General features: G+C 51.0%; 8 protein-coding genes across 8 annotated transcripts; 6 read left to right on the forward strand and 2 right to left on the reverse strand.

The window, feature by feature from the left end:
- Positions 1-1162: 1162 nt before the first annotated feature.
- ABOM_003568 (Auxin Efflux Carrier superfamily) lies at positions 1163-4640 on the reverse strand (the record flags this gene model as incomplete). Its single annotated transcript, XM_022530698.1, has 7 exons — positions 1163-1255; positions 1307-1487; positions 1542-2634; positions 3156-3315; positions 3397-4123; positions 4176-4204; positions 4263-4640. The coding sequence occupies 7 exons, from the start codon at positions 4638-4640 to the stop codon at positions 1163-1165; spliced, it is 2661 nt and encodes an 886-aa protein (XP_022393069.1).
- An 834-nt stretch (positions 4641-5474) lies between these two features.
- Positions 5475-7947, forward strand: ABOM_003569 (H(+)-transporting V1 sector ATPase subunit A; the record flags this gene model as incomplete). The annotated part of the gene is made up of 6 exons (XM_022530699.1): positions 5475-5939; positions 6052-6136; positions 6203-6268; positions 6328-6869; positions 6939-7835; positions 7891-7947. Coding segments are annotated over 6 exons (2112 nt in total), but the record flags the coding sequence as incomplete, so codon positions are not given.
- A 634-nt stretch (positions 7948-8581) lies between these two features.
- ABOM_003570 (dynamin-like GTPase vpsA) lies at positions 8582-11085 on the forward strand (the record flags this gene model as incomplete). Its single annotated transcript, XM_022530700.1, has 9 exons — positions 8582-8598; positions 8666-8735; positions 8813-8907; positions 8974-9718; positions 9771-10412; positions 10472-10483; positions 10540-10732; positions 10782-10866; positions 10917-11085. 9 exons carry the CDS (start codon positions 8582-8584, stop codon positions 11083-11085), a joined length of 2028 nt encoding a protein of 675 aa, XP_022393149.1.
- A 407-nt stretch (positions 11086-11492) lies between these two features.
- Positions 11493-12695, reverse strand: ABOM_003571 (carbon-nitrogen hydrolase family protein; the record flags this gene model as incomplete). The annotated part of the gene is made up of 4 exons (XM_022530701.1): positions 11493-11830; positions 11976-12412; positions 12509-12597; positions 12651-12695. 4 exons carry the CDS (start codon positions 12693-12695, stop codon positions 11493-11495), a joined length of 909 nt encoding a protein of 302 aa, XP_022393150.1.
- Positions 12696-13240: 545 nt separating this feature from the next.
- On the forward strand, positions 13241-13856 carry ABOM_003572 (uncharacterized protein; the record flags this gene model as incomplete). The annotated part of the gene is made up of 3 exons (XM_022530702.1): positions 13241-13571; positions 13653-13792; positions 13848-13856. The coding sequence occupies 3 exons, from the start codon at positions 13241-13243 to the stop codon at positions 13854-13856; spliced, it is 480 nt and encodes a 159-aa protein (XP_022393148.1).
- Positions 13857-15052: 1196 nt separating this feature from the next.
- ABOM_003573 (alpha/beta fold hydrolase) lies at positions 15053-16185 on the forward strand (the record flags this gene model as incomplete). Its single annotated transcript, XM_022530703.1, has 2 exons — positions 15053-15265; positions 15331-16185. 2 exons carry the CDS (start codon positions 15053-15055, stop codon positions 16183-16185), a joined length of 1068 nt encoding a protein of 355 aa, XP_022393108.1.
- Positions 16186-16558: 373 nt separating this feature from the next.
- Positions 16559-17272, forward strand: ABOM_003574 (putative peroxidase; the record flags this gene model as incomplete). Its single annotated transcript, XM_022530704.1, has 1 exon — positions 16559-17272. One exon carries the CDS (start codon positions 16559-16561, stop codon positions 17270-17272), a length of 714 nt encoding a protein of 237 aa, XP_022393107.1.
- A 2093-nt stretch (positions 17273-19365) lies between these two features.
- Positions 19366-21831, forward strand: ABOM_003575 (potassium ion transporter; the record flags this gene model as incomplete). The annotated part of the gene is made up of 1 exon (XM_022530705.1): positions 19366-21831. The coding sequence occupies one exon, from the start codon at positions 19366-19368 to the stop codon at positions 21829-21831; it is 2466 nt and encodes an 821-aa protein (XP_022393147.1).
- Positions 21832-23721: the final 1890 nt, after the last annotated feature.

The raw sequence follows: 23721 nt of genomic DNA on the forward strand, positions 1-23721 counted from the left end.
GTGCCGTTCAATAAATATATGTATATGCCTTGGGTTCGAAATTATACGTCCGTAGATGTTTCAACCATTCTGCCCCGCAGGATATCGCTCAAACTGCTACCCGATCCCCCAGTCCAGCGGGTTCTGCAACTGTACCTGTAGAGAAAAGAACTCCTGAAACCCACGTCAACGGTGGAGTCCAGCCATCTGGTACCACTGAAGTCGATTCTGGTGGGGACAATCAACGCAGGAGGAAACCCATTTCTCCCGTGGGGGGGAGTCATACTGTGTGAAAGCGGTCAAGTTGATTCCTATCAATCTAGGACAAGCACCGTTGGAACAGGACGTTTCCGGAACGAAGAGTGTGTCTACCATACGGAGTACTCCCGTACTACGAGTGTATCAAACAGGATCTCCGAAACAACCCGATTGTCTCCCCATACTTTACTGCTTGAGTTCCAGACGCGACGTCAGCATACTAACTAATAGTACTAGTAACCCTACAAGCCCATGGTTAATGCGCCACAGATAGGAAACTGAACCTCGGCCGACGCAATGACAGGACCATGTAACTGAAATAGAGCCAATTGTAGGAACTGTTCAACATTGTAAAAAGTATGACACCAAAAATATCATGGTCTCTGACCTCATCATGATGCTGGTTCGGATTTCCCCACATCCTGCCGGGTTATATAAATTGGGCGAACCACGCGAACAACATGAGGTTATTGAAGATCAACGTCACGCTAGAAACCGTGCACATTTACTACATATTACTGCAACTTACATATACAGTCTACAAAGCTACCTGAAACGTCACGATGGGCTGTGATTGCGGAAATACCTGCGGCTGCTCCGGCCCCCAGAGTTGCACTTGTGGCCAGTCCTGCCAGTGCAAGAACTGCGGAGTAAGTATAACTCTAGGTTATCCGATGTTATAGTTACATCACTAATTCTTTGTAAAGAAGTAATTGACTCGCCCGCATGTGATTAAGACGAGGAATCCGACCAAGCTTATGATGTTGAACGAAGGTGATGGAGACGAATTGGAGTACTGCCTAGGCGTGATTTTGAACATGATGTTGGATACTACTTAATACAACTCTCTTTAAACAGTCTACTATATTATGTCCCGTATATATACATATAACTCTAGAATTTGTACAATCCCAAAGCGCCCCATCTATGCGGAGTTCCTCTGCTCCAGTGCCGCTTGAGATGCTTTTAGAGCGCCCGTAATGCTGAAGCATACAAATGGCGATAACACGTACATCGCCTGCACTGATTAGCAAGAACCCTGAGGCGACCCGCACATGTCCTGACTTACAGTCAACGATTTGGCAATAGCCATCTTTTCCAGCTCCGAAATCTGAGCCAACTCGGCCAATCCGGATATCACCAACGCCGGAGGTCCAGCCGGCATGAGCATCAAACTGAACCAGAGAATAGGATCAGTTAACACGATATTAGTCCTCTTAGCCAAGCCATATATCAGGGAGATGCTGAGTCTATATATCATTCGTTAGCATCTCGCAGTCATGCGACCCTCCCAGAGAACCTACGCAGGCCAGATCACCAAACGAACGAGAAAGATCGTCCCAATCGCCTTCAGAGGCATTCGCCCTGAATCGCCACTCGTTTTCATCTTCTCAAAGCTGACACCCAGCTTACACCCCACTACAAAGATCTGGAATGTCGTGAACAACTTGCCAATATTCTTGACACTCGACGTCAGCCAAGCGTTGAAGATCCCGCCGTCCTCGTATTTATTGAAGAACGCTTTATGCAACTGCGGCACAAGACCCAAAACCACACCGATAACGGTACAGCCGATCGCCACATCGGCAAAGGGGGACTCAAACGGGGCCATAAGTCTCTGTCGGATGCGCTTGGGTAACATGGATGAAATGCGCCGGGTTCCGTGCCGAATACTGCTAGAAATGTTGCGGCGGGCTTTTTGCGCTCGCTGGGGAAGAAGGGATGTCTCCTCGTCGACGTGGTCGTGTTCAGTGGTGCCAATTTGTGTCTCAGGATCTGTGTCTGCTTCTTGATTCTCTGTATCGGTGGACTCGTTGCCGTCCTGGAGTAGCTTGGGACCAACGACGTAACCGATCGTTTTACTAACCACAGCGCAGAGAAGAAAGTAGCTCTGGGCACGAGAAATAGCCTCGGACTCGGTGTCGCCGTCTCTAATAATCGGTTTTAGACTGCCCACGCTTTCCAGCGATTGCAGCAAGAGGAGCGGCAGCGATGTCGTGTTGTTGAATGCGCAGGCCGGCGTCACCCAGGGCGGGAGCTTCAATCCTTTGGAGACGAAATATGCTAGGCCGATCGAGGCACAGGTATAAAGAATGGACCAAACTGGCAATGGAGAGGTTATTATCAATTTCCGAGATGGGATTGGGGGAGCAGTACTGAGAACGGGGATGTAGTTCAACGCATTTCCTAATTGCAGCTGTTCGCCTAGATTGATGATGATTAAAGCTGGGAGAAACAGCTTCACGCCTAGCCCAGCCATATCATTGATGGAGGGCTCTTGAATTAACCGTAGCCTTTGCGCTGCGACCCCGTAGCTCATGGTCAGCAGAACGGAGACGCAGGCTTGTAAGGCGCCCACCAACGGCACGACGGTACCATCATCAACCATGATGAGTCCTCAGGTTAGAGTTAACGGATCAGTTGAAATTGAATCCAAATTTTCCTGAAAAGAAACTAATTAGTTTTTGAGATTATTTAATGTTTCTGTCTTCTATGGCGTCATGGTGGCGTAACCCAGCGGAACAAGGACTCCAGAAGTGGGCCATACGCTGAAGATGCTGAAGCTGCTGTCTAGACCATCCTGAAGACTTTCCAGGTTGGTTCCTGGATCTATTAGTAAGGGCTACTATCTCTCCGGGCTCACGAGACCGGTTTCCATATTTAGCGATAAGGTACTGCACGATTGATGGGCTTATAACTACATGCATACTAGTCAATATCATTATCATGAGACGAGACCGGATATAGTCAACACAGTAAATTCCACTCGCCAGAACATTGACCGGATCGTTTTTTTCAATAAACCTCTGGGATGAATGCAGCCGGAACAACAATCGGGGCCAGCAGTCTGAATCCACAAATAGCTCCGCAAAACAGGGCCACTCCAGCGAGGAACACAGTGAGAAGACCTAGCTGACCCAGAGTCTCTACACCGCACCATGCCGGTTGGGATACCCTGCGTTTCCCCAAACGCGTTGTGCGACTGTAAAACGGTACGTATTTGAATTCGAAGAAGCTTTCGCCCCCCAGTCCATCTTTCTCGTCCATAATGAGGCTATAATAGAGCTTGCGACGTAACTAGATATGGTCAATACATGGGTGAATGGGGTCATTTCTGGGACACTTCAACAAACAGAGGATAGTCAATACAAAGCCTACCTTAATGAAAGCGTGATCGAGGATCGGCAACGCTCGAAGTCCATAGCACGCGGCCATAACCATTATACACTGTCCATACACGAGTGCTTGGTAGTATAAAGAGGGACGCGGAAGGTCAAGTCTATCCGATAGCTCGTCACCGTTGAGTTTTCTCGCCATAGCCTCAAGGTATTCCTTCGACGCATATGTAGGGGCTGTGTTTTCAAGACCAATAATGATGTTCTGCGCCAGTATCCTACCGGTATCGGTTGGGTCTAACTCTGACACTGAGATCGACTCCATCATCGCTCGTGCCCGAGCTGTTGTCTCAAAGCACTCGGTTGGTGTACCCATGTAATACGCGACAAGTCTCCAAAGGGCAATATAATCGTCAATTTCCTGGTTCCTCAAAAAGATACCTTGTCGTGGAAGCCCAAGGAAGACTACGCTCGTTGAGAACGTATGGATAGTTCCAATGCAATCCAGGTCGTTAATAGGAATCCCGTATTTCTTGATATCGTAGTATTCGGGTCTGTTTTTGACAAGGCTCAGCACCCTACGACGGACCGATCCATGTAACAACCGGACTCGGACCGAGGAGATATGACCTTTACCTCCAGGCTTTATCGAGTCCAATGATAGGGACACCTGGAGAATGTGTTGCAGAGTTTCCAGCAGCCTGCGCCGTACAACGTCCGCCGAGAAACCTCCAGTCCGGGCTAAGGTCTCAACAACTCGGGGAGAACCCCTACGCTAGCATGTCAGCCCTAACTCACATATTCCATTTTCGGGAGACGAACATGCCACCGAGGAGGCTTTGAAAGCCGAGCTATGAACTCCATAAGTGGGACTACGCGCTAGAACAGTTGAACGATGTACCGACTTACTACATTGAGAATCGGTGTTCCATAGCGGAAGAACACTTCTTGACCCCGTTTGATTTGCTCCCAGTCGACCCAGTCCGGGACGGTGTTGATCTCAGACCACAGTTCGTCGAGCTTTGGATCGTCTTTTGCGTGCTGCTCCAACAGAGAGTACAGGTCTCTCTTCGGTGTTCGAGCGTCGGAGCGCCCTGTGCTCTTTGCACGGGCACTACCTGGGGGCGAGATCTCATCCAGGCGATCTAGGCACTCATCTACAAGTTTGTCATAGTTGAGCATGGTGGAGTGCAACTGCTCCACTGGAGAGTGAAGGCCGTCGATCCATTCGAAAGTATAGCCCCAGCATTTGTAAATTTTTGCATTCGTGCTCTTCTGTTGGGCCATGTTGATTATATCCAGTAACGATGAGATGGTGCTAAACAAACCTCGCGAAGCACACAACATGTATCAAATTCGATGGCAACTCTTAGGTATATATGGGTAGACCAGTTACACCTGCCACAGCCTGCATTTCGGTCTGTTTATAGAGGGGGGTGTACCTACTTTATAAATAAGTGACACCATGAGGTAGTTAGCGGTCATCCCTGAATGAGTATCCTTAATCATGATCTCTAATGCAAGCCTCGGATGCTGCACTTCCCCGCACATCCATGCTCGATGGCGGCCCTATCCCATTACTCGCTCAACCGCCTTCACGTGTCCAGGTAAATTAAGACGTTGAGCCACAAGATAGCCGATGTTGATCCATGAACCCTCGATCCGCTTGCCGACACTTTGTTTGTCTAGCAGAAAGCTTTACAAGGGACATGCATGATGTGTTACAGGTTGGCCAGTACAGATCTGTGGATCACAAATCATCTCTGTACTTAAACGTTGTAGCCATATTAGCACTCGGAAGTTGAGGTTTCCGATTTATAGCTGGCCTCCAGATCAAGTTAGTTACTGTATACCGTCCTTTAGTCCGTGAAGTCGTCAGCATAAATTCTACGTCCCGTGCATAGTTTCTGGGCGGCCAAAAGAATACCCACAGAGAAACTATGACCAACAACTTAAGTTCCGTCCGCTTGATTCATACTCGAGCCCGTGTCGGTGCATATGACCAGTCCGTGAAGGAACAGTAAACCCAGTGAGTACTCCATAACCTATCCATTTATGGAGCCTAGACACGGGATGCTGAGGAACCCTTCACAGCGCCTCATCGATTGATTCGACGGAGCGAGCGAAGTTGGGCGATCGTCAAATAAATCTCACCCTTCCATCAGGCACTTGCATGTAACGCCACAGCACCGCCGAATGTTAGGCTTAGGCGTGCGTCGGTTGAAAACACGGCCCTCCTTGCTGGATCTGATAGAGGCCAGTTGCAGTAGTGGTGGTGGGAGTGACCAACCATTGTTGTTATCGTCGTCATCACCGCCCACGGCCATCGACCAACTGCCACCGCTCCCCGACTCACCCACTTCTTCCCCGTCTTCCAGCTCCAGCTCCAGCTCCAGTTCCTTCCCGATCCCTACCACCACCTTCAATCCTTCTCCCTCCTCCTCATCTGTCCACCCTCCGGCTATTCGCATCATGGCCCCCTCCGGAAAGGGCCCTCAAGATGAGGCCCACCATGGCTCCGTCTTCTCCGTCTCCGGTCCCGTCGTCGTGGCCGAGAACATGATCGGCTGTGCCATGTACGAATTGGTATGTTGTCCACCCCGCCATCCGCATGAACCCTAGTCTCCCTTTTGCGCTGGGTTTTACTTCCCTCGTCGGGGTTGGCTTTCGGTTTTGCTAAGTTGTCCCGTGAATCCAGTGTCGTGTCGGGAAAGATCAGCTCGTCGGTGAAGTTATCCGTCTCGATGGTGATAAGGCCACCATTCAGGTCTACGAGGAAACTGGTACGCTTTCGCATTCATTTTGCGACCCACTCGGATTGACAGTCTAACATCGTTCCAACCCCGCAGATGGTGTGACGGTCGGCGACCCTGTCGAGAGGACGGGTAAGCCCCTAGCGGTGGAACTGGGTCCTGGTTTGATGGAAACGATCTACGATGGTATCCAACGCCCCCTGAAAGCGATCTACCACCAGCCAAAGGAATCTATATCCCCCGTGGTATTACCGTGAACGCGCTGGATCGCGAGAAGAAATGGGACTTCACGCCCGGTCAACATAAGGTGGGCGACCACATCACGGGAGGTGACGTCTGGGGATCCGTGTTCGAGAACAGCTTGATGAGCGACCATAAGATCCTTCTCCCGCCCCGCGCTCGGGGTACTATTACCCGTATCGCAGAGGCTGGAAGCTACACAGTCGAGGAGAAGCTTTTGGAGATCGAATTTGACGGCAAGAAGGCCGAGTTTGGTATGATGCAGACCTGGCCCGTTCGTGTGCCCCGACCTGTCAATGAGAAGGTTCCATCCGACGCACCCTTCATCGTCGGCCAGAGAGTGCTGGACTCTCTGTTCCCTAGTGTGCAGGGTGGTACTGTCTGTATTCCGGGTGCTTTTGGATGTGGTAAGACGGTCATTTCCCAGTCTGTGTCCAAGTTCTCCAACAGTGATATCATCGTCTACGTTGGCTGTGGTGAGCGTGGTAACGAGATGGCTGAAGTGTTGATGGACTTCCCCGAGGTATGCGATTCCACCTCACCTGCTCCCGCCATGATTTATTCGGTGCTGATGTGATCGTCACCTTTAAAGCTTTCGATCGAGATCGATGGTCGCAAAGAGCCTATTATGAAGCGTACGTGTCTTATCGCCAATACATCCAACATGCCTGTCGCCGCGCGTGAGGCCTCCATTTACACCGGTATCACCATTGCGGAGTACTTCCGTGACCAGGGTAAGAACGTGGCTATGATGGCCGATTCCAGTTCTCGTTGGGCCGAGGCGCTTCGTGAACTTTCCGGTCGTCTGGGAGAGATGCCTGCAGACCAGGGTTTCCCCGCCTACCTGGGTGCCAAGCTCGCTTCCTTCTACGAACGTGCTGGAAAGAGTGTTGCTCTGGGAAGCCCCGAGAGAGTTGGCAGTGTCAGTATCGTCGGTGCCGTCAGTCCTCCTGGTGGTGATTTCTCAGACCCTGTCACTACTAGCACCCTCGGTATCGTCCAGGTGTTCTGGGGTCTTGACAAGAAGCTGGCCCAGCGAAAACATTTCCCTTCCGTCAACACTTCGATGTCCTACAGCAAGTATACGACCGTCTTGGACAAGTTCTACGAGAAGGACTACCCCGAGTTCCCCCGCCTTCGTGACCAGATTCGTGAGCTGTTGACCAAGTCCGAAGAACTGGACCAGGTCGTGCAGTTGGTCGGTAAGGCCGCCCTGGGTGATTCGGACAAGATCGCATTGGATGTGGCTGCCATGGTGAAGGATGATTTCCTTCAGCAAAACGGATACAGTGACTACGATCAGTTCTGCCCTCTGTGGAAGACAGAATATATGATGAAGGCATTCATGGGCTACCACGATGAAGCGCAGAAGGCTATTGCTCAGGGTCAAAACTGGTCCAAGGTTCGCGAAGCCACTGCCGACATCCAGGCTGCCCTGCGGAGCATGAAGTTCGAGGTTCCGGAGAACCAACAAGAGGTCTCAGAGAAGGTTCGTAGTCATCTCCCTTGTTCTACCCACATTGGTACTAACTCAGTGACTGCAGTACGAGAAGGTTCTTCAGGCCATGTCAGAGCGATTCGCGTCGGTGTCGGATGAGTAAATGGATGTAGGTGGACATAGAGAGGACGTTGACAGACGGGCCGTATTGTTCGGTTGCCTGTAGCATAACAAATTCCCATGTTCTGTAGTTCGTGCAGTTTATTTCTGTTTTAGCTTTTGTGAGAAATTCATCAGCCACTGAATCAATTGCCTGATCGTAACCGTTGTTCCTTTCCATCACTTAGGCAGCATTGTTTGGCCGCTTTTGGGTGGCCAAAGGCACATGACGCGGCCTTCTCATTGGGTATCGTGACCTCTTTTTGACCTCTGCTTTCTGCGCTGTCATAACCCTGACAATCGGGACAATTTTGATTGAAAAGCCACTCATAAAGCTCACTTCGAACGCCAGAAATTTGCTGTCCCTGACCAAACGTGGGGTGGTTGGGTATACACAACTGGACTTCGGTTCTTATCGCTGGTTATCGTTGGATTTATTGAATTCTGGACCGCAAGCGAAAGTCAACCACTTGGCCGCTCGACCTTCCCGCTCTCTCTTCTTCCCACTTCCACCTCCGCAAGTCGGATAATAGTCTACCTGCCCGATATATTCATTCTTCTCTGTTCTCCTCCTTTTTTTCACTCTCTAGGTTTTTCTCTTCCTTTGGAGCGACTGTCTCTTGCCTTCGCTGCCAGCCATGGCAAGCCCGACCTCGTGCGCAGCCCCCTGGCCCCTCGTGCTCTATATCCGACGGTATGGATTGACTGACGGGTGGAAACAGAATAAATGTCAACGATCCCAACTTGATCTCGCTGGTTAATAAGCTCCAGGATGTCTTCGCGACAGTCGGAGTACGTATTATCAAGCTCTCAGGACGCTTCGGTTCTTTCAACCCCTCGCCGCGACTGACACCGCCTGTTCTGTTTAGGTTCACAACCCCATCGACTTGCCTCAGATTGCTGTCGTCGGTTCACAGTCCAGTGGTAAGAGTTCGGTGTTAGAGAATATTGTCGGACGGGATTTGTAAGTGACTACTACTGTGCTGGTGGGAATTCGACGCAGGTGACTGACGGCTTCACTTCATCTTAGCCTCCCCCGTGGGTCCGGAATTGTCACTCGGAGACCCCTCATTCTTCAGCTTATCAACAAACCTGCAACTCAATCGAATGGCGTGAAGGAGGAGAAATTGGATACGACGGATAGCGCCGCCAATCTGGATGAGTATGGAGAGTTCCTGCACATTCCCGGCCAGAAGTTCTACGATTTCAACAAGATTCGCGAGGAAATTGTGCGCGAAACGGAGTCGAAGGTCGGTCGCAATGCCGGTATCTCCCCTGCGCCTATCAATCTCCGCATCTACTCGCCCAACGTCCTGACTCTCACACTGGTCGACTTGCCCGGTTTGACTAAGGTCCCCGTCGGTGACCAGCCCAAGGACATTGAAAAGCAAATCAGGGATATGGTTCTGAAGTACATCAGCAAACCGAACGCGATCATCCTTGCGGTCACCGCGGCCAACCAAGATCTTGCCAACTCCGATGGTTTGAAGCTGGCACGGGAAGTCGACCCGGAGGGTCAGCGTACAATTGGTGTCTTGACCAAGGTCGACCTGATGGACGAGGGAACCGACGTCGTGGATATTCTTGCGGGCAGGATTATCCCGTTGCGCCTGGGTTATGTGCCTGTGGTCAACCGTGGCCAACGTGATATTGAGAACAAGAGACCCATCTCGTACGCTCTGGAGCATGAGAAGAACTTCTTCGAGAGCCACAAGGCCTATCGGAACAAGTCTTCGTACTGCGGCACGCCGTATCTGGCACGGAAGCTGAACTTGGTACGTTCACCCGGTAGGGATGGGGGCGATCCAGCTTGCTAACTCTTCGTAGATCCTCATGATGCACATCAAACAAACCCTGCCCGATATCAAAGCGCGGATTTCGTCCTCCCTTCAGAAGTACTCCGCCGAACTTTCGCAGCTGGGAGACTCGATGCTCGGTAATAGCGCTAACATCATCCTGAACATCATCACAGAGTTCAGCAATGAGTATCGCACGGTGCTGGAGGGTAACAACCAGGAGCTGTCCAGCATTGAGTTGTCGGGCGGTGCTCGTATCAGCTTCGTGTTCCACGAACTTTACTCGAACGGTATCAAGGCGGTGGATCCTTTCGACCAGGTGAAGGATATTGATATCCGGACGATCCTCTACAACTCTTCCGGCTCATCGCCTGCGCTTTTCGTTGGAACCACCGCCTTTGAGTTGATCGTCAAGCAGCAAATCAAGAGGCTCGAGGACCCCAGCACAAAGTGTATCTCCTTGGTCTACGACGAACTGGTCCGCATCCTGGGACAGCTCCTGAACAAGCAGTTGTTCCGCAGGTATCCCATGCTGAAGGAGAAATTCCATGCCGTGGTCATCAGCTTCTTCAAGAAGTGCATGGAGCCGACCAACAAGATTGTTCACGACCTGATCAACATGGAGGCGTGCTACATCAACACCGGTCACCCTGATTTCCTGAACGGACACCGCGTACGTATACTATTTGACTTTGATTACGTGCACTAGTTCTTAGATACTGACTTGAGCAGGCCATGACTATTGTGAATGAGCGCCAAGCCGGCAGTAAGCTACCCAGGTTGACCCGAAGACGGGCAAGCCTCTTCCTCCCCGGGCGAACAGTCCGTCGGTCGATCTCGGCAATACGGAAAGCAGCGGTGGCTCTGGCTTCTTCGGCAGCTTCTGGGCTTCGAAGAACAAGAAGAAGATGGCGGCCATGGAGCCCCCACCGCCAACCCTCAAGGCGTCGGCCTCCTTGTCCGAGCGCGAGAGCACCGAAGTTGAAGTTATCAGTAGGTGTAGTGTCTGATGTACAGGGGAACGAGTACTAATGATGAGCAGAACTTCTTATCACGTCTTACTTTAACATCGTGAAGCGGACCATGATCGACATGGTCCCGAAGGCCATTATGTACATGCTTGTCCAGTATGTGTCTCCGTGCCCTATCCAAGGTCCCTCCGACTAATGTCTTCTAGATTCACCAAGGATGAGATGCAGCGCGAACTCCTCGAGAACATGTACCGCAACAGCGAACTGGACGAGCTCCTCAAGGAAAGCGACTACACGGTGCGGAGGCGCAAGGAGTGCCAACAGATGGTGGAGAGTCTGTCCCGCGCCAGCGAGATTGTCAGCCAAGTCCAGTAATCTTCTCGAATGGTGTCCGATGTGTTCGAGAATCCTGGTTTTAGATACGATTTCAGTCTTTCGTCGGTCTCGCTTCAGCTGGTTCGCCTTTTGGGAGGGATTCCTTTGTCGTTGCTCGCAGCTATGCCCCCATGCCTTATGCTATATGTCCTGATACGAGCGTTTTTGCTACGGAGCCCATTCTCGGATGTCAAGTGGACAAGATTCATCTCACGAATTTGTATTGCCTAATGATTGTTGTTCGTTCTTAGAATACAGAGCAGTTTAGTCTAGTGGGTTGTACGGTATATATATATACAGTTCTACTAAAATCGAATAGAGCTTTCCTGAGGTATCCGACCCTCCTAACCTCCCTCCTACCATAGCTTACCTATGTACATACATACATACCATCGGTATAGAAGAATCTAACCCCTGCCCTGGTGCCGATAAGAATAATACCACCCCTCCCTCCCCAAATCCTCCCTGACCCGATAATTCTCCTCCGCATCGCGAATCAACCCCATATCAACATCCACCACGCAAACGCCTTCCTCCCACCCCAAAGACCCCACGACCCCCACCCCCGGCATCGTCACCCTGGACAATCCCAAAAACCCATCCTCCTCCGTCTCCCCCGCTGCATTCGCAAACACAACCCCACACGTATTCTCAAAACACCTCGCCGTCAGCACCGACTCTAGAAACAGCTTCTCGCAGTCGGGATTCCTCGCCCGGAGCGCAGTTGAGGCATCGTATTTCGTCCCTGTCAAGGTCCATCATTAGCCCAACCACACTTCCACCTCCAAACAAACGGACAACCGACAACCCCAATACCCAAAGAAACAGAAAGGGGGGAGGGAGCGAGCGAGCGAGAGAGAGAGAGAGAGAACGAGAGAGAGAGAACATACAAAACGTAGGAACAACAATCACCTCCGCCCCAGCCGCAATCAACTCCCTGAACGCCTCCGGGAAGGCCAAGTCCCAACAGATGAGCAGCCCGACCTTGCCGATGGGGGTACCGAAGACCACGTGCGGATCCGACGCCGAAGAAGTCAGGTAGGGGCGTTCTGGGTGCCAGATGTTCTTTTTCCGGTAGGAGGCGAGGATGCTGCCATCGTTGGAGATGAAGTAGGCTGTGTTGTAGAGGATGGGGCCTGTGGAAACGGTATTCGTACTGGTACTGGTACTGGTGAGGGAGGATTTTTCGACGATTGTGCCGGGGACGATGCAGATGTTGAGGTCCTTGGCGAGGGCTTGGTAGGATTGAAGGTATTTGGTGGTGGTTTGGGGGTCGGTTTGGGGCAGGTAGAGCGGGTTTGTCGGGGAGAAGGCGTTTAGATGGTATCTTTTGTTTTGGGAGGGAGGTTATGTTAGTTTGGTGGGTTGGTTTAGAGGGGGGTTGTTCGATAAATTGAGTGTGGGGGGGGGGGGGGGGATGTACTCTGGGAGAACGGCTAGTTTGGCGCCTTGGGAGGCAGCTTCGCGGATGTAGCTGCATGCCTTTTGGTGGTTCTCTTCCATAGCCAGGTCCTTTGAAGTTTAGTTATAGGGTTTCTGTTCTTGGTGACGGCGGGGTTCGGTACTTTGATGTGCCATTGGATTACGGCTATGCGGTGGATTGGAGCCATTTTGGTGGATTGGTGATTGGTGTGACGATTAGCGTCTTGCGATGAGGAATCTTGAAGGAGGAGGTGACGATGACAACGAAAATGAAGATGAAGAAGCAGCAGCAGCAGCAGCAGCAGCAACAGAAGAGGTAGTTGATATAAGTTGGGGTCATGATGGAGGGATCTGGACCGGTGGGGTTAGTTGGAGGAGGTTCTCCGAGCAAGTTGGGGTATATCAACCCTATGTTGACTTCATGTATTTTCGCCGTATATAGGGAACCCAGGGAGTTACTACTTGCATCGTCTGTCCCGTCACTTCTTCAATTTCATTATAGAGCTATAATATGTATCTATGATATATGTGGATCAAATTGTTGCCCGTTGCCCTAGTCCGTTTTAACAAAGAAGAGGGCATATATAACAACAGGATGTAGAAGCTTAATGGTGCAACATATCACTAACGGCAGACTGTATAAATAACCCCCTAAGGCCCTAGTATTTTCTATTCACTAGAATCCTTAATCTTCTCTCTCCGCTTGCAGTTCCATCCGCCTCAGTCCAGCGCAATGTATCAGACGCTGATCCTCATAGTCTTGTACCTCTCAGCCCTGGCCGCTGCTCAACCACCGGCAAATCTACAACCAGCACAAGTTGAAACCATAAATCTGCACCGCAGTTGCTCAACCTTATTTATCGAGTACCCATTACGACAGCTGCCAGGTGCCTTTGCGGGTTGGCCTGACAAAAGGGACTCGTCGACCCCGATCGGATCTGCAAGGCGCGCTACTCGACCACCGCCACCGGAGCCATTCCTGGTGGGCAATTGCAGCACTCAGGGTGGCCAGTTCCGGATGACAAATCTGAGCTTGAACAATTGTCTCGGGTGGCGAGACGAGGGTAGGGGTAGTTTGACTGCGGAGAGCAGGTACTATATCTCTTTTATTTTGTGAGCGGTGGCATTGGCTAATACGTCCCTAGGGGATTCGGGTTCGAAAGGGGCGGATGCCGTGACTGTACCTATGCATATGACAGTCATGGATTTTCGGGTTTTCTTGTTTTCCAACTTGGCTGTAGATGCCGTCATTCTTCGCCGCCAGGATATAGGGAGTTCACGACGCGTAAGTTACTCTGTCTCACTGCTTGGACGGATTCCTGTGCTGAAAGACCATATAGCAGGAGTGATAACGTATGATAACGCATCTGGTCGTCTCCGCTGCCATGGTTACTTTGGGACCTGAAGGGTAGTCAGGGGTGGTCAGTCTGTATATTATTTCGGGTTAGGTTTCACGAAGCCGGTGGTATTTTGGATTGCTTTACTCTGGGGTACTAGCTATCCCTGACATTTAAGTCTCGTTTGTATTTGAGATTATTGACTTATTTCGGTTGGTAGTTCCTTGTTGTGTTATATTTGAAGCTCTTCATCAAGCTATAGCGCGAGTCATGTTGCCATGGAAGTGTGGCTTTGGGCAAGGAAAGCCCAAGAGCGACGGTGTGTACATAGCGTCAACTCCTATTTCCCTCTGTGTTATCTGAGGCAGGTGTACTCCGTAGACCGTGCCCGTCGATGGTCTAGAATAGGCTCCGATCTCGCCTTTAACCTGTCGTGTGAAGATGATAGATGCCTGAATCACGGATTCGCGCTCTGGTCGGATGTTGGTCGTTTCACCTGGATAACCACACCGAGTCTTATCAGAGTTGACTCATATCTATCAAAAGTCGGTATGCACATGAACACTTAGGTGTGTAGGGCAAAAAGTACTATTGTTGACCGTTCCATCTGTCCCTGCACGAATATGATTATTTGATGCCCACTATTCTGAAACAGAATCGGGGCAATGCACGGACTCCAGTCTAGATGGTGAGTTGTTCATGTAATGAGGAAGGTGGTTGTGATGAGTCAAGAACTCATTTTCTGCTCGCCATTTCATCTGAGCCCAGCAGGTGACTTGCTGGTCCTTGAAGGAATGGTGGCCTCAGGCTACCATGTCCTTTCAATTGGTCGCAAACGAATGGCCACATAGAATTGAGGAATTCAATAGCAAGAGAAACGCATCGTTCCAAGTAGGAAGCCTTCGACTACTATATTCAAAATTAGTCCCTAGCTGTGACTGTATTAGCTGTGATTGTCGTGGTGTTTAGCATGGACATGCGAATTCCTTGAAAAATGACATCACAGATCGTCAAACCGCATTGTTCTTGTCAGAGAAGAAATGATTAATATCTCGGGGAATGCCATAGGGTAATCTGGAATACCCAAGAAGCAAAGTGCGCCCTATCAGACCGTCAACGAGGACGCCCAGTGACCCACCGACAAGCCTCGGGATCCGCCGCCGAGACGAACGGGCATGTGAGACTGAAGCTCGATCCACCGCTCACACATGACCGTTATCACCACATCGCAGACCTTCAACAACATCGTAGCCATGGCGCCCTTAACTGCCGCGGAGATTGTGAAGCACCCCGCGTATGACTCGGTGGCGTGGAATCTCTCTCCCACCACCTCAGGAACCTGTCCAGTGGCGCAAAACAGACGCGGCGGCCCCCTGAACCTGTACTATGAGATCCACGGCACTGGACCTGCAAAGCTCGTCGTACGTTCGCCGCTCCTTGTACATTCCTCCCCTTTTCTGCACGCAGCACTAAAGATGAACCATAGTGGATCATGGGGCTGAACGCCTCACACGATGATTGGAAGCGGCAGACCAAGTATTTCGGCCACCAGAACGCCTCCAAATACACATGTTTGGTCTTTGACAATCGCGGCGTCGGCCGCTCCGACAAGCCAGTGAATTACTACTCCACGTCGGAGATGGCACAAGATGCCGTCGATCTCCTGAGTCACCTGGGCTGGATCGACCTCTCGGCCCCCGCCACCCGATCGATCCATGTCATCGGCGCCAGTATGGGCGGCATGATCTCCCAGGAAGTCGGCATGCTCATTCCCGACCGTCTGGCTAGTCTTACGCTATGCTGTACGGCCCCGCGACTCGTCCGCACCGCCCCGTTCCTGGAGAACCTCCGCGAGCGCGCGAGCATGTTCATCCCCCGACATGTGGACGTCGAGTTGGCGCGCTTGGGCTACACGCTCTTCGGAGGGGATTTCCTCGACCAGCCGGATACGGAGAACGAGGATCCGAAGAAGAACTTCCCGACCCGGCGCGAGCGGTTCGCGGCGGGCCAGTTGAGGAAGCGGGAGGATCCCGATCGTTTTACGAAGAAGGGCTTCCTGATGCAGATTGTGGCGTGCTACTTTCATCAGAAGTCTCCGCAGCAGCTGAAGGCGCTGGGGGATGCTGTTGGGCGGGAGCGCATTGCTGTTCTGCATGGCACGGAAGACCGCATGCTTACGTTCCGTCATGGGGAAATCTTACATGAGGAGATTGGGAAAGGGATCCTGTGGAAGGTGTACGAGGGCAGTGGCCATGTGTTGATGTGGGAGAATGAAGATGAGGTGAATCAGCTGTTGGCGGAGCTGGTCGAAAGGACTTCCGGATCTGGAACGAATCCTTAGATGTCTGATCATGCTTTATTAATTTATTTGTATACCAACTCTATCCATCCGTATGTACATAAATGCGTGAGCAACCAGAGCGGGATGGGTTAGAAAGCCAAAAGAAAAACAAGAAAAGAAAAGAAAAGAAACAATAAGCAAACATGCACGTTTACCTAATACGGTCTGCAAAGCTGACAGGGCAATTGGAATGTGACCAACCATTCAGCCGCCGATATCATTTGCATTGAACACGAGCTCCAATCAACACCCTGCACATGAAACCAGCGCGTATATAAACATCAGCCTAACCACCATGAAACCCATAATCTAGTTTTCTCTTTTCACCGCCGCCTTTTCTATGACCAACCCTCACCTCCCCCAACATTCCAGCATGTCCAGCGAAAACCACACCCTCTCAGAAGGGCAATACCACCGAGGCGGCGCAGACGACCTGCGCTCGCCATGTCCAATCCTCAACTCCCTCGCCAACCACGGCTACATCGCGCGAGACGGCCGGAACATCACCGGGAGCCAGCTAAAGGCAGGCCTGGAGCACATCGGACTCGGCTTCGACACCGCAGGCGGGCTCGTGAAGATCGCCTTCCAAGACCATGTTGACCCACCCGCAGGTAGCCCACGTACGACAGCCAATTTCGGGCTGCGCGACGCCGGCCAAGTCAACGAAGACGGGGACCCTGTGCTCAACCTCGACCAACTGGGGCGTCCGCACGCCATCGAGCACGACGTTTCCGTCACACGACAGGACCGCGCTTTGGGCGATTACGTCCACCTCAAACCGGACCTGTATCAGCAACTGCTCGCTTCTTCAGGCAACGGGACGTCCTTTTCTATCTCGGATATTGGGAAACTTCGCAAAAAACGGTTCGAGCAGTCGAAGACGGATAACCCGGAGCTTGATCTGGACAAGCGGATGCATTATATCGCGTGCGCGGAGGTCGGCGGCATCATGGGTGTCTTCGGGAAGGGGCTCTACCATGTTCCCAAGGAGTATATCCAGGCGATCTTTGGCGAGGAGCGGTTACCGTTTGACGAGGGATGGCGGCCGCGTTGGACGAAGTTGTATCTACCGGAGCTGGCGCCGTGACTTTGGCTATTTCGCATTATGCATGGCCGTTCTAGGCGGGGTTTGCTATGGCTGGGTGGTGTCACTGGGCGGGGTTTTGCTATTGCTGTTTTTATATGGCATTGAGTACTATGGGACTTCGGTCCCTTCTGATTTTGGGGCGGTCATCTTTGATGGTTCATCTGTGGCTCTATATCAATGTTTAGCGACAGGGTTTATAGATGTGGGTTTCTGCAGGAATTTATTACATCATTAGTATGATAGACACTCAGACTAGGATATGCAAGTTATTGGAATGGATGCGTACATACCTGGTACAGGTGAAGTATCACATTTATATAATGCAAACCCGGAAATAGATTTCCCTACGATACCAGCGCCTATCAGCGATGCTGTGTGAGACATGTGTCAGTTGCGTAGAACCGCGGATCCTACTAGGAGTACGTAGATGTCGGCTGAGCAGGGATGGTGGAGGACCAACGTTCGAGGCCCCTTGGCAAGTTTACATTCGATGGAACCGGATTTCTTTGTCTCGCCTCAGCTGTTCTTTCTTTTCTTCGTCTCAAGAGTGTGAAAGGGCGACCAGATAAATAAATATATATATATGTATGTATGTATAATTCCAGCTAAACGCCTGAGATACAGGATTAGGCATCCTAGTAAGACCCTACTAGGAGGCCCGACATAAAGTTCAGGATAGCGTGGGAAGAGAAGCGTTAAGCTAGTCATGTAGTACTAGTAGTTCACTATGTATATCACATTCCCAAACAAGACCAGTGGGTCTTCTCCGGATTCTTCTGGAAGATAGCTTCCGACGGGATTCGAGGGAAAATAATAAAAATTACATATATTCTCAGATAGGTACTACTACTGTCTAAGTATTACGACTGCGGAGTACGGTACTGGGGTCCTCCGTTCTACCACTAGTGAGGCAATACTACTAGTAGTACTACTAGTAGTAGTATTGACGTGGCTTGCCCACCCACACAGCCAATGATTGTGAATCAAATGAGATCCAATTGTGGCGTATACAAGAAGGTGAATAACGGGGAATTTGAAACGTGTGTCCCTCTACTAGCTTCCATTGGATGACCGGTAGGGTGACAGGTCTGAAGATAAGGATCAGATAGTAGATGAGACGTGATTGATCCCTGTCATGTCGAAAGTTGAACGGAGCAAAAAAAAAAAAAAAACAAAAAACAAAAACAAAAAAAAAGGAAAAGCCAAGAGTGGATGGCAGCCAGGATGATGGAGACCTTTCGACCGCCTTCAGTTAAGGTTAAGATGGACTCAGGCTCGGCGAAAGAGCCAATCCGGGTAAGCGATCTACCGATGTGGCGTATGGCAAAGGTGGAGCCACGAGGAGGTACGGCCACAGAAAAGTGCAGCCGGTTGCGCACTTCCTTCTGCAGCCGCAGGCAGAGAGATTAAAGTACGTCGTCCGGAAGTTGATTAGTAGAACCATTGCGGCGACTTGTCTCCAGTGAGGGATTATTTCATGTTTGCTTTTTTTGCTTCCCTCAAACTAACGCTTTTCATCTCCCCTAGCACTGCCTTGTCCTGCAGCTAAAGTGTCTGGCCTAATTTTTTTCTTTTCAAGCCAAAAAAAAAATAATAATAATAAATAAAATTCCAGACTTTTTCACTTTTTTCCAAAAGAATACTATCTCCCTTTTTCCCCTTTCTACATTCTTTCCCATCGGAATCTCTTGTGAAGGCTCCCGCGGACACCGCTTACGGAGTGGATTTCTTATCGCATGACCAATTCCATTCAATCATGCCCTTGACGCCAACATACCTCCAGCTCGCATGTCGTCTCGCAAGAACTAGACGCTAGCAATACGGGTTGGTTCTGCGGCATGTTCGCGGTTGTGACACCTTTTCCCACGAGAATTTGGATCCGTCGATCGTCTTGCTGACTTCGTGCTGTCATACTCCGTACACTACCCAGAATTGCGCGATAACCTTTGATCTTCATTCCGACAGCCAATTTTGAGAATCCTCCCGCGCATCTGCCACGCGAGAATTCTCCGACGATTTCGTGACTCCCGGACGGGCAACTGTTCCCACCCCCGTCAGGATCACCAAGTGGTGGTACAGCCGTGGTCGTCAAGATGTTCTCCTCTTTCATTCGCGGGGTCTCCTCGGTCAAGTCGCAAGTGCCACTATTAAGGAACCTGAGCCTCAACTACATCTTGATACACTATATTTATATCATTGCGATAGCCATAATCACCTCGATCATTATCTACCCAGGAAACGACCTCGCTTATATCGATGCGCTCTTCTTCGCAGCAGGGGCCGCCACGCAGAGTGGGCTGAATACGGTAGACTTCAACCTGCTAAGAACATATCAGCAGGTGATCCTCTACTGGGTCTCTATGCTGACGACCCCCATTTTCATCAACACCGTTCTCGTCTTTGTCCGACTGTATTGGTTTGAAAAGCGGTTTCAGCACGTGGTTCGTGATGCTCGAGCTTTGCGCCAAACCCGATCCAGAATGCGGACGATTAGCGAAGACAAGGATACCCAAAATCACAGCCGGGAGGAGGCTGGCGTCGGGAGTCGCGCCATTGTGGTGTTGCGCGAGAATCAGGGAGACTCCCAGGACCGTGAGCAACCAGACGCCATCGACAAAACACCGTCGGACAGTGACTCGGGACCCAGTTCGTCGGCTGCTAGAGATGAGAGTGGCCATACCTCCGAGCAAGAAACCGATGTCAACAACAACTTGAGGCGAGAGTTCGGGAGTCTCCGGGTTCCGGCCCAATTGAGCCCCGAACATCACATTGCGTTCTTGGAGAATCAACGGAGGTCCAAGGGTGCCTTGAGGATACCGAGTCCGAGGGAGTATGACCGTGGGGGCGTTCCCGAGGCCCTGGAAGAAGAGGAGGGTGAAGGGGCAGAAGCCGCCAGCAAGACCAGCGATCAATCCGACGACCCACCAAGCCCACGCCATGTGGAGGAGGAGGAGGAGGACCAGGTAGGACCGATGGAGGGGCCGCATATTACCATCAATGAGCCGGATATGATACGGACCCGGACGAGGAATTCCACCTTCCCCCGGTTAGACACCCGTCCTACGGTGCGCGAGACGAGGGACTTGGGTGATCCGTCGCCTCTGGCCCGCACCACCACCCGGAGACCCACGTTCACCGGCGTGTTTCGGTCCCTGACGCAGGAGAGAGACCGGAACACGCTTCCATATCTGAGCTGGAATGCAACGGTCGGTCGTAATTCCCAGTTCGTTGATTTGACCGAGGAGCAACGGGATGAGCTCGGCGGCATCGAATATCGGGCACTCAAAACATTGGCGGTCGTGCTGATCTCGTACTATGTCTTTTTCCACCTACTCGGGATTATCTGCTTGGTGCCATGGATCTTGACGACTCGCTGGGGTGTGGTTGTCACTAGTATTGGGCAAGGACGACCGTGGTGGGCGATCTTCACGGCCGCGTCCTCTTTCAACGACGTGGGGTTCTCCATCACCCCGGATTCTATGATCTCCTTCCAAGAAGCCGTCTTTCCCCTGCTTCTGCTGGCCTTCCTCATCATTATCGGCAACACGGGCTTTCCCTGTATGCTGCGATTGATCATTTGGCTATTGTCCAAGCTGGTGCGAAAAGAATCTTCCTTGTGGGAAGAGTTGAAGTTTCTCTTAGATCATCCTCGTCGCTGCTTCACCCTTCTCTTCCCCCGCAATGCTACCTGGTGGCTGTTCGCCATCTTGGTGGCGTTGAACGGGATTGATTTGATCTTTTTCATTATTCTGGACTTGAAAGATTCGGCGGTCACCTCGCTATCTACCGGTATTAAAATCTTAGACGGTCTTTACCAGGCCGCGTGCACGCGTACTGCAGGCTTTTCTGTTGTCAGCATAGCCGAATTGCATCCCGCGGTCCAGGTATCCTACATGATCATGATGTATATCTCCGTTTTTCCGATCGCCATCTCTCTTCGTCGAACCAATGTCTACGAAGAGAAAAGTCTGGGCGTCTACCCTTCCGAGGAGGACGACAACGAGGAGAACCAGACCGCGCCGAGTTATATTGGCGCTCACTTGCGGCGACAGCTGAGTTTCGACTTGTGGTACGTGTTCTTGGGTTTGTTTATCATCACGATTGTAGAAGGAGGGCGCCTGGAGCGCCAGGATGACTACTCGTTTCAAATCTGGTCGGTTCTTTTCGAGGTCGTCTCCGCCTATGGCACTGTCGGTTTGTCCATGGGGTACCCGGGAGTCAATGCATCGTTCGCGAGTCAGTTCCAAACGTTGTCCAAGTTAGTTATCATCGCCATGCAAGTCCGTGGTCGGCACCGTGGCCTCCCCTACTCCCTGGACCGTGCCATCTTGCTTCCATCCGAGGCTCTGAACCACCATGAAATTGCGGATGCAGAGCGTCGCATGCGCCGCCGTGCCTCTAGTCTCAGCCAGATGTCTACGGATCACCGGCAGTCCCAGGCTCAGGAGAACGGTGTGTCCACGGGGCATGACCCCAGAGACAAAAATACGTCGTGGTTCAGTGGGAGCCCTATCTTGCGTCGCCAGTCTACCCTGCGATCACAGAGATCTCAACGGTAGGACGTTGACTTGCCAAATAGATTAATTTTTTTTTTTCTTGGAAGCTCCTTTTCATTCATTGTGATCCTCACTCCCATGGTTTTAATCTTGCCTGATTGGGTGTAACATTTGCTTTTGGTGTTCTAGACTTTCTGTTGTTGGGATACATTCGTCTTTGAGCGTCATCTCTGCTTTTTAGCGTATCATTGCTCGAGCGTCTACAATGCTCTCCTCCTTAGGGCTGTTTAGTGTGTCTTTGTCCGGCAATTTCGGTGGCTAGTTTTCCCTTCCTGTATATACCCAATTAAAAGCCACGCAGCAGGCTGTGTGTCTGATTTCTCACGATCTTTTTCTGTATTCTAAGAAGCCGCCCGAGTATATATGGCTTATTGAACCACCCCATCCCACCGAAGATAGACATCCAGGCGACTTACTATCTGGGCTACCTGTCCGGCATTCGAAATAGCCATATTTGACACGCCTTCAAAGACTGTAGTTCGGTAATAACATGCCGATCAAAGAACAGCCCAACTACAAGACCACAACCACTGGGCCTTTATTCATAGTAGGATTCAGTTGTAAGGTCTCCCCACCAGCTTTGTAAAATCGATCGAAGGATACTCTTCACCACTTCCTTATTTACCCGATAGATAGACAACCAGCAGTCCAGTGCCCAAAAGACGCATCCTGAAACTAGCCTCGCGACCAAAGCTCCTTTAGACCGGAATAACCACCTGATCCAAGACAGAGATACTAACATGCCATACGCCGATGAATCCTCACAACCGAAAGATCCCACCTTCGAAAGATAACCTCCAATCAACTGTGTCATTTACCAGCAGCACGGCCAAGCTTTTCCCGCCCGGGTTCCCTCACCGGAACGATCATCTTGTCGGTACTCAGCATTAAACCCCGAAAGAAGGGACGATCATGCTTTGCCGACCAGAAGTGCGGGTGCGTGAATATCCGGGTGAAGCTTTTCGGTAGGACGACGGGTAATATGTGGAGCTGGGTTTGAGGGTGGAAGGTTTGTCTTAAGAGTATGCTTTGAGGGAATGGGGTGGGTTTGGTATATACGGAGTAAGTATAGGCCTGGTAGTGGATGTGTTGTTTATGTCTGGTTTAGATGTAGGATCTACCATGCTTTCTTACTGACTGTGTAGCTAGGGTAATATCCCCAAGAAGCTAGTATGTCCTCTCACCCCTTGCCATGAGTTCCATGATCCCTTCCACCAAGTGGATACTAGCATAACAAACAACATATGATATTCCAAACCCCCACGCCATCAACTCACCTCACCCACGATCCCAAATCCCAAATCCACATTAGCCAGCGGTATCGGAAGAAATCCCCAATGTCTAAGACATGCAACCGATCCTTCAAGCTATATCTCCTAAAAGGGAAACAAGCCCAATCCTTCGCCCGCAGGAACGACGCTACCCAGACAAGCATCTTCAGACATGCTTAGTGTCGGTGTCGATCACTACCGGGGATCGTATCAGACCGCTTGTCCGCCGCCACTGACATAACCATAATCTCCGAGATAATGTAGCTGTTTATCTGGACGTGCTAACAGAGTCGATAGACGGGAAGCTAGTGTAGTGACACCTAATATACCCTTCCTATGCACGTCGACCAGGTAGATTGCGGTCTGGAAGTAGTTAACCTCGAGCTGCGACTTCGGTGAATCTTCGGGGGTATAGCGTTAACGTCTCTGGATAAGCAGGTAGGCTATAGTTTTGGATTGATTGCACCGGCTTTTCCTTCCTTAGGCAACAGTAACTAGACTACACTTTTTCTGCAGACGGCCATATCTCTACCAAACACGTGGGTGGAGTCCGAAGGATCTAGTTAGTAGTTACCAAAGTTATACCCTACACATTCCCTCCTCCTCCATCCAGGACAGCTTC

This window comes from Aspergillus bombycis, assembly GCF_001792695.1.
Source record: "Aspergillus bombycis strain NRRL26010 chromosome Unknown contig00009, whole genome shotgun sequence".
Taxonomy (NCBI): domain Eukaryota; kingdom Fungi; phylum Ascomycota; class Eurotiomycetes; order Eurotiales; family Aspergillaceae; genus Aspergillus; species Aspergillus bombycis.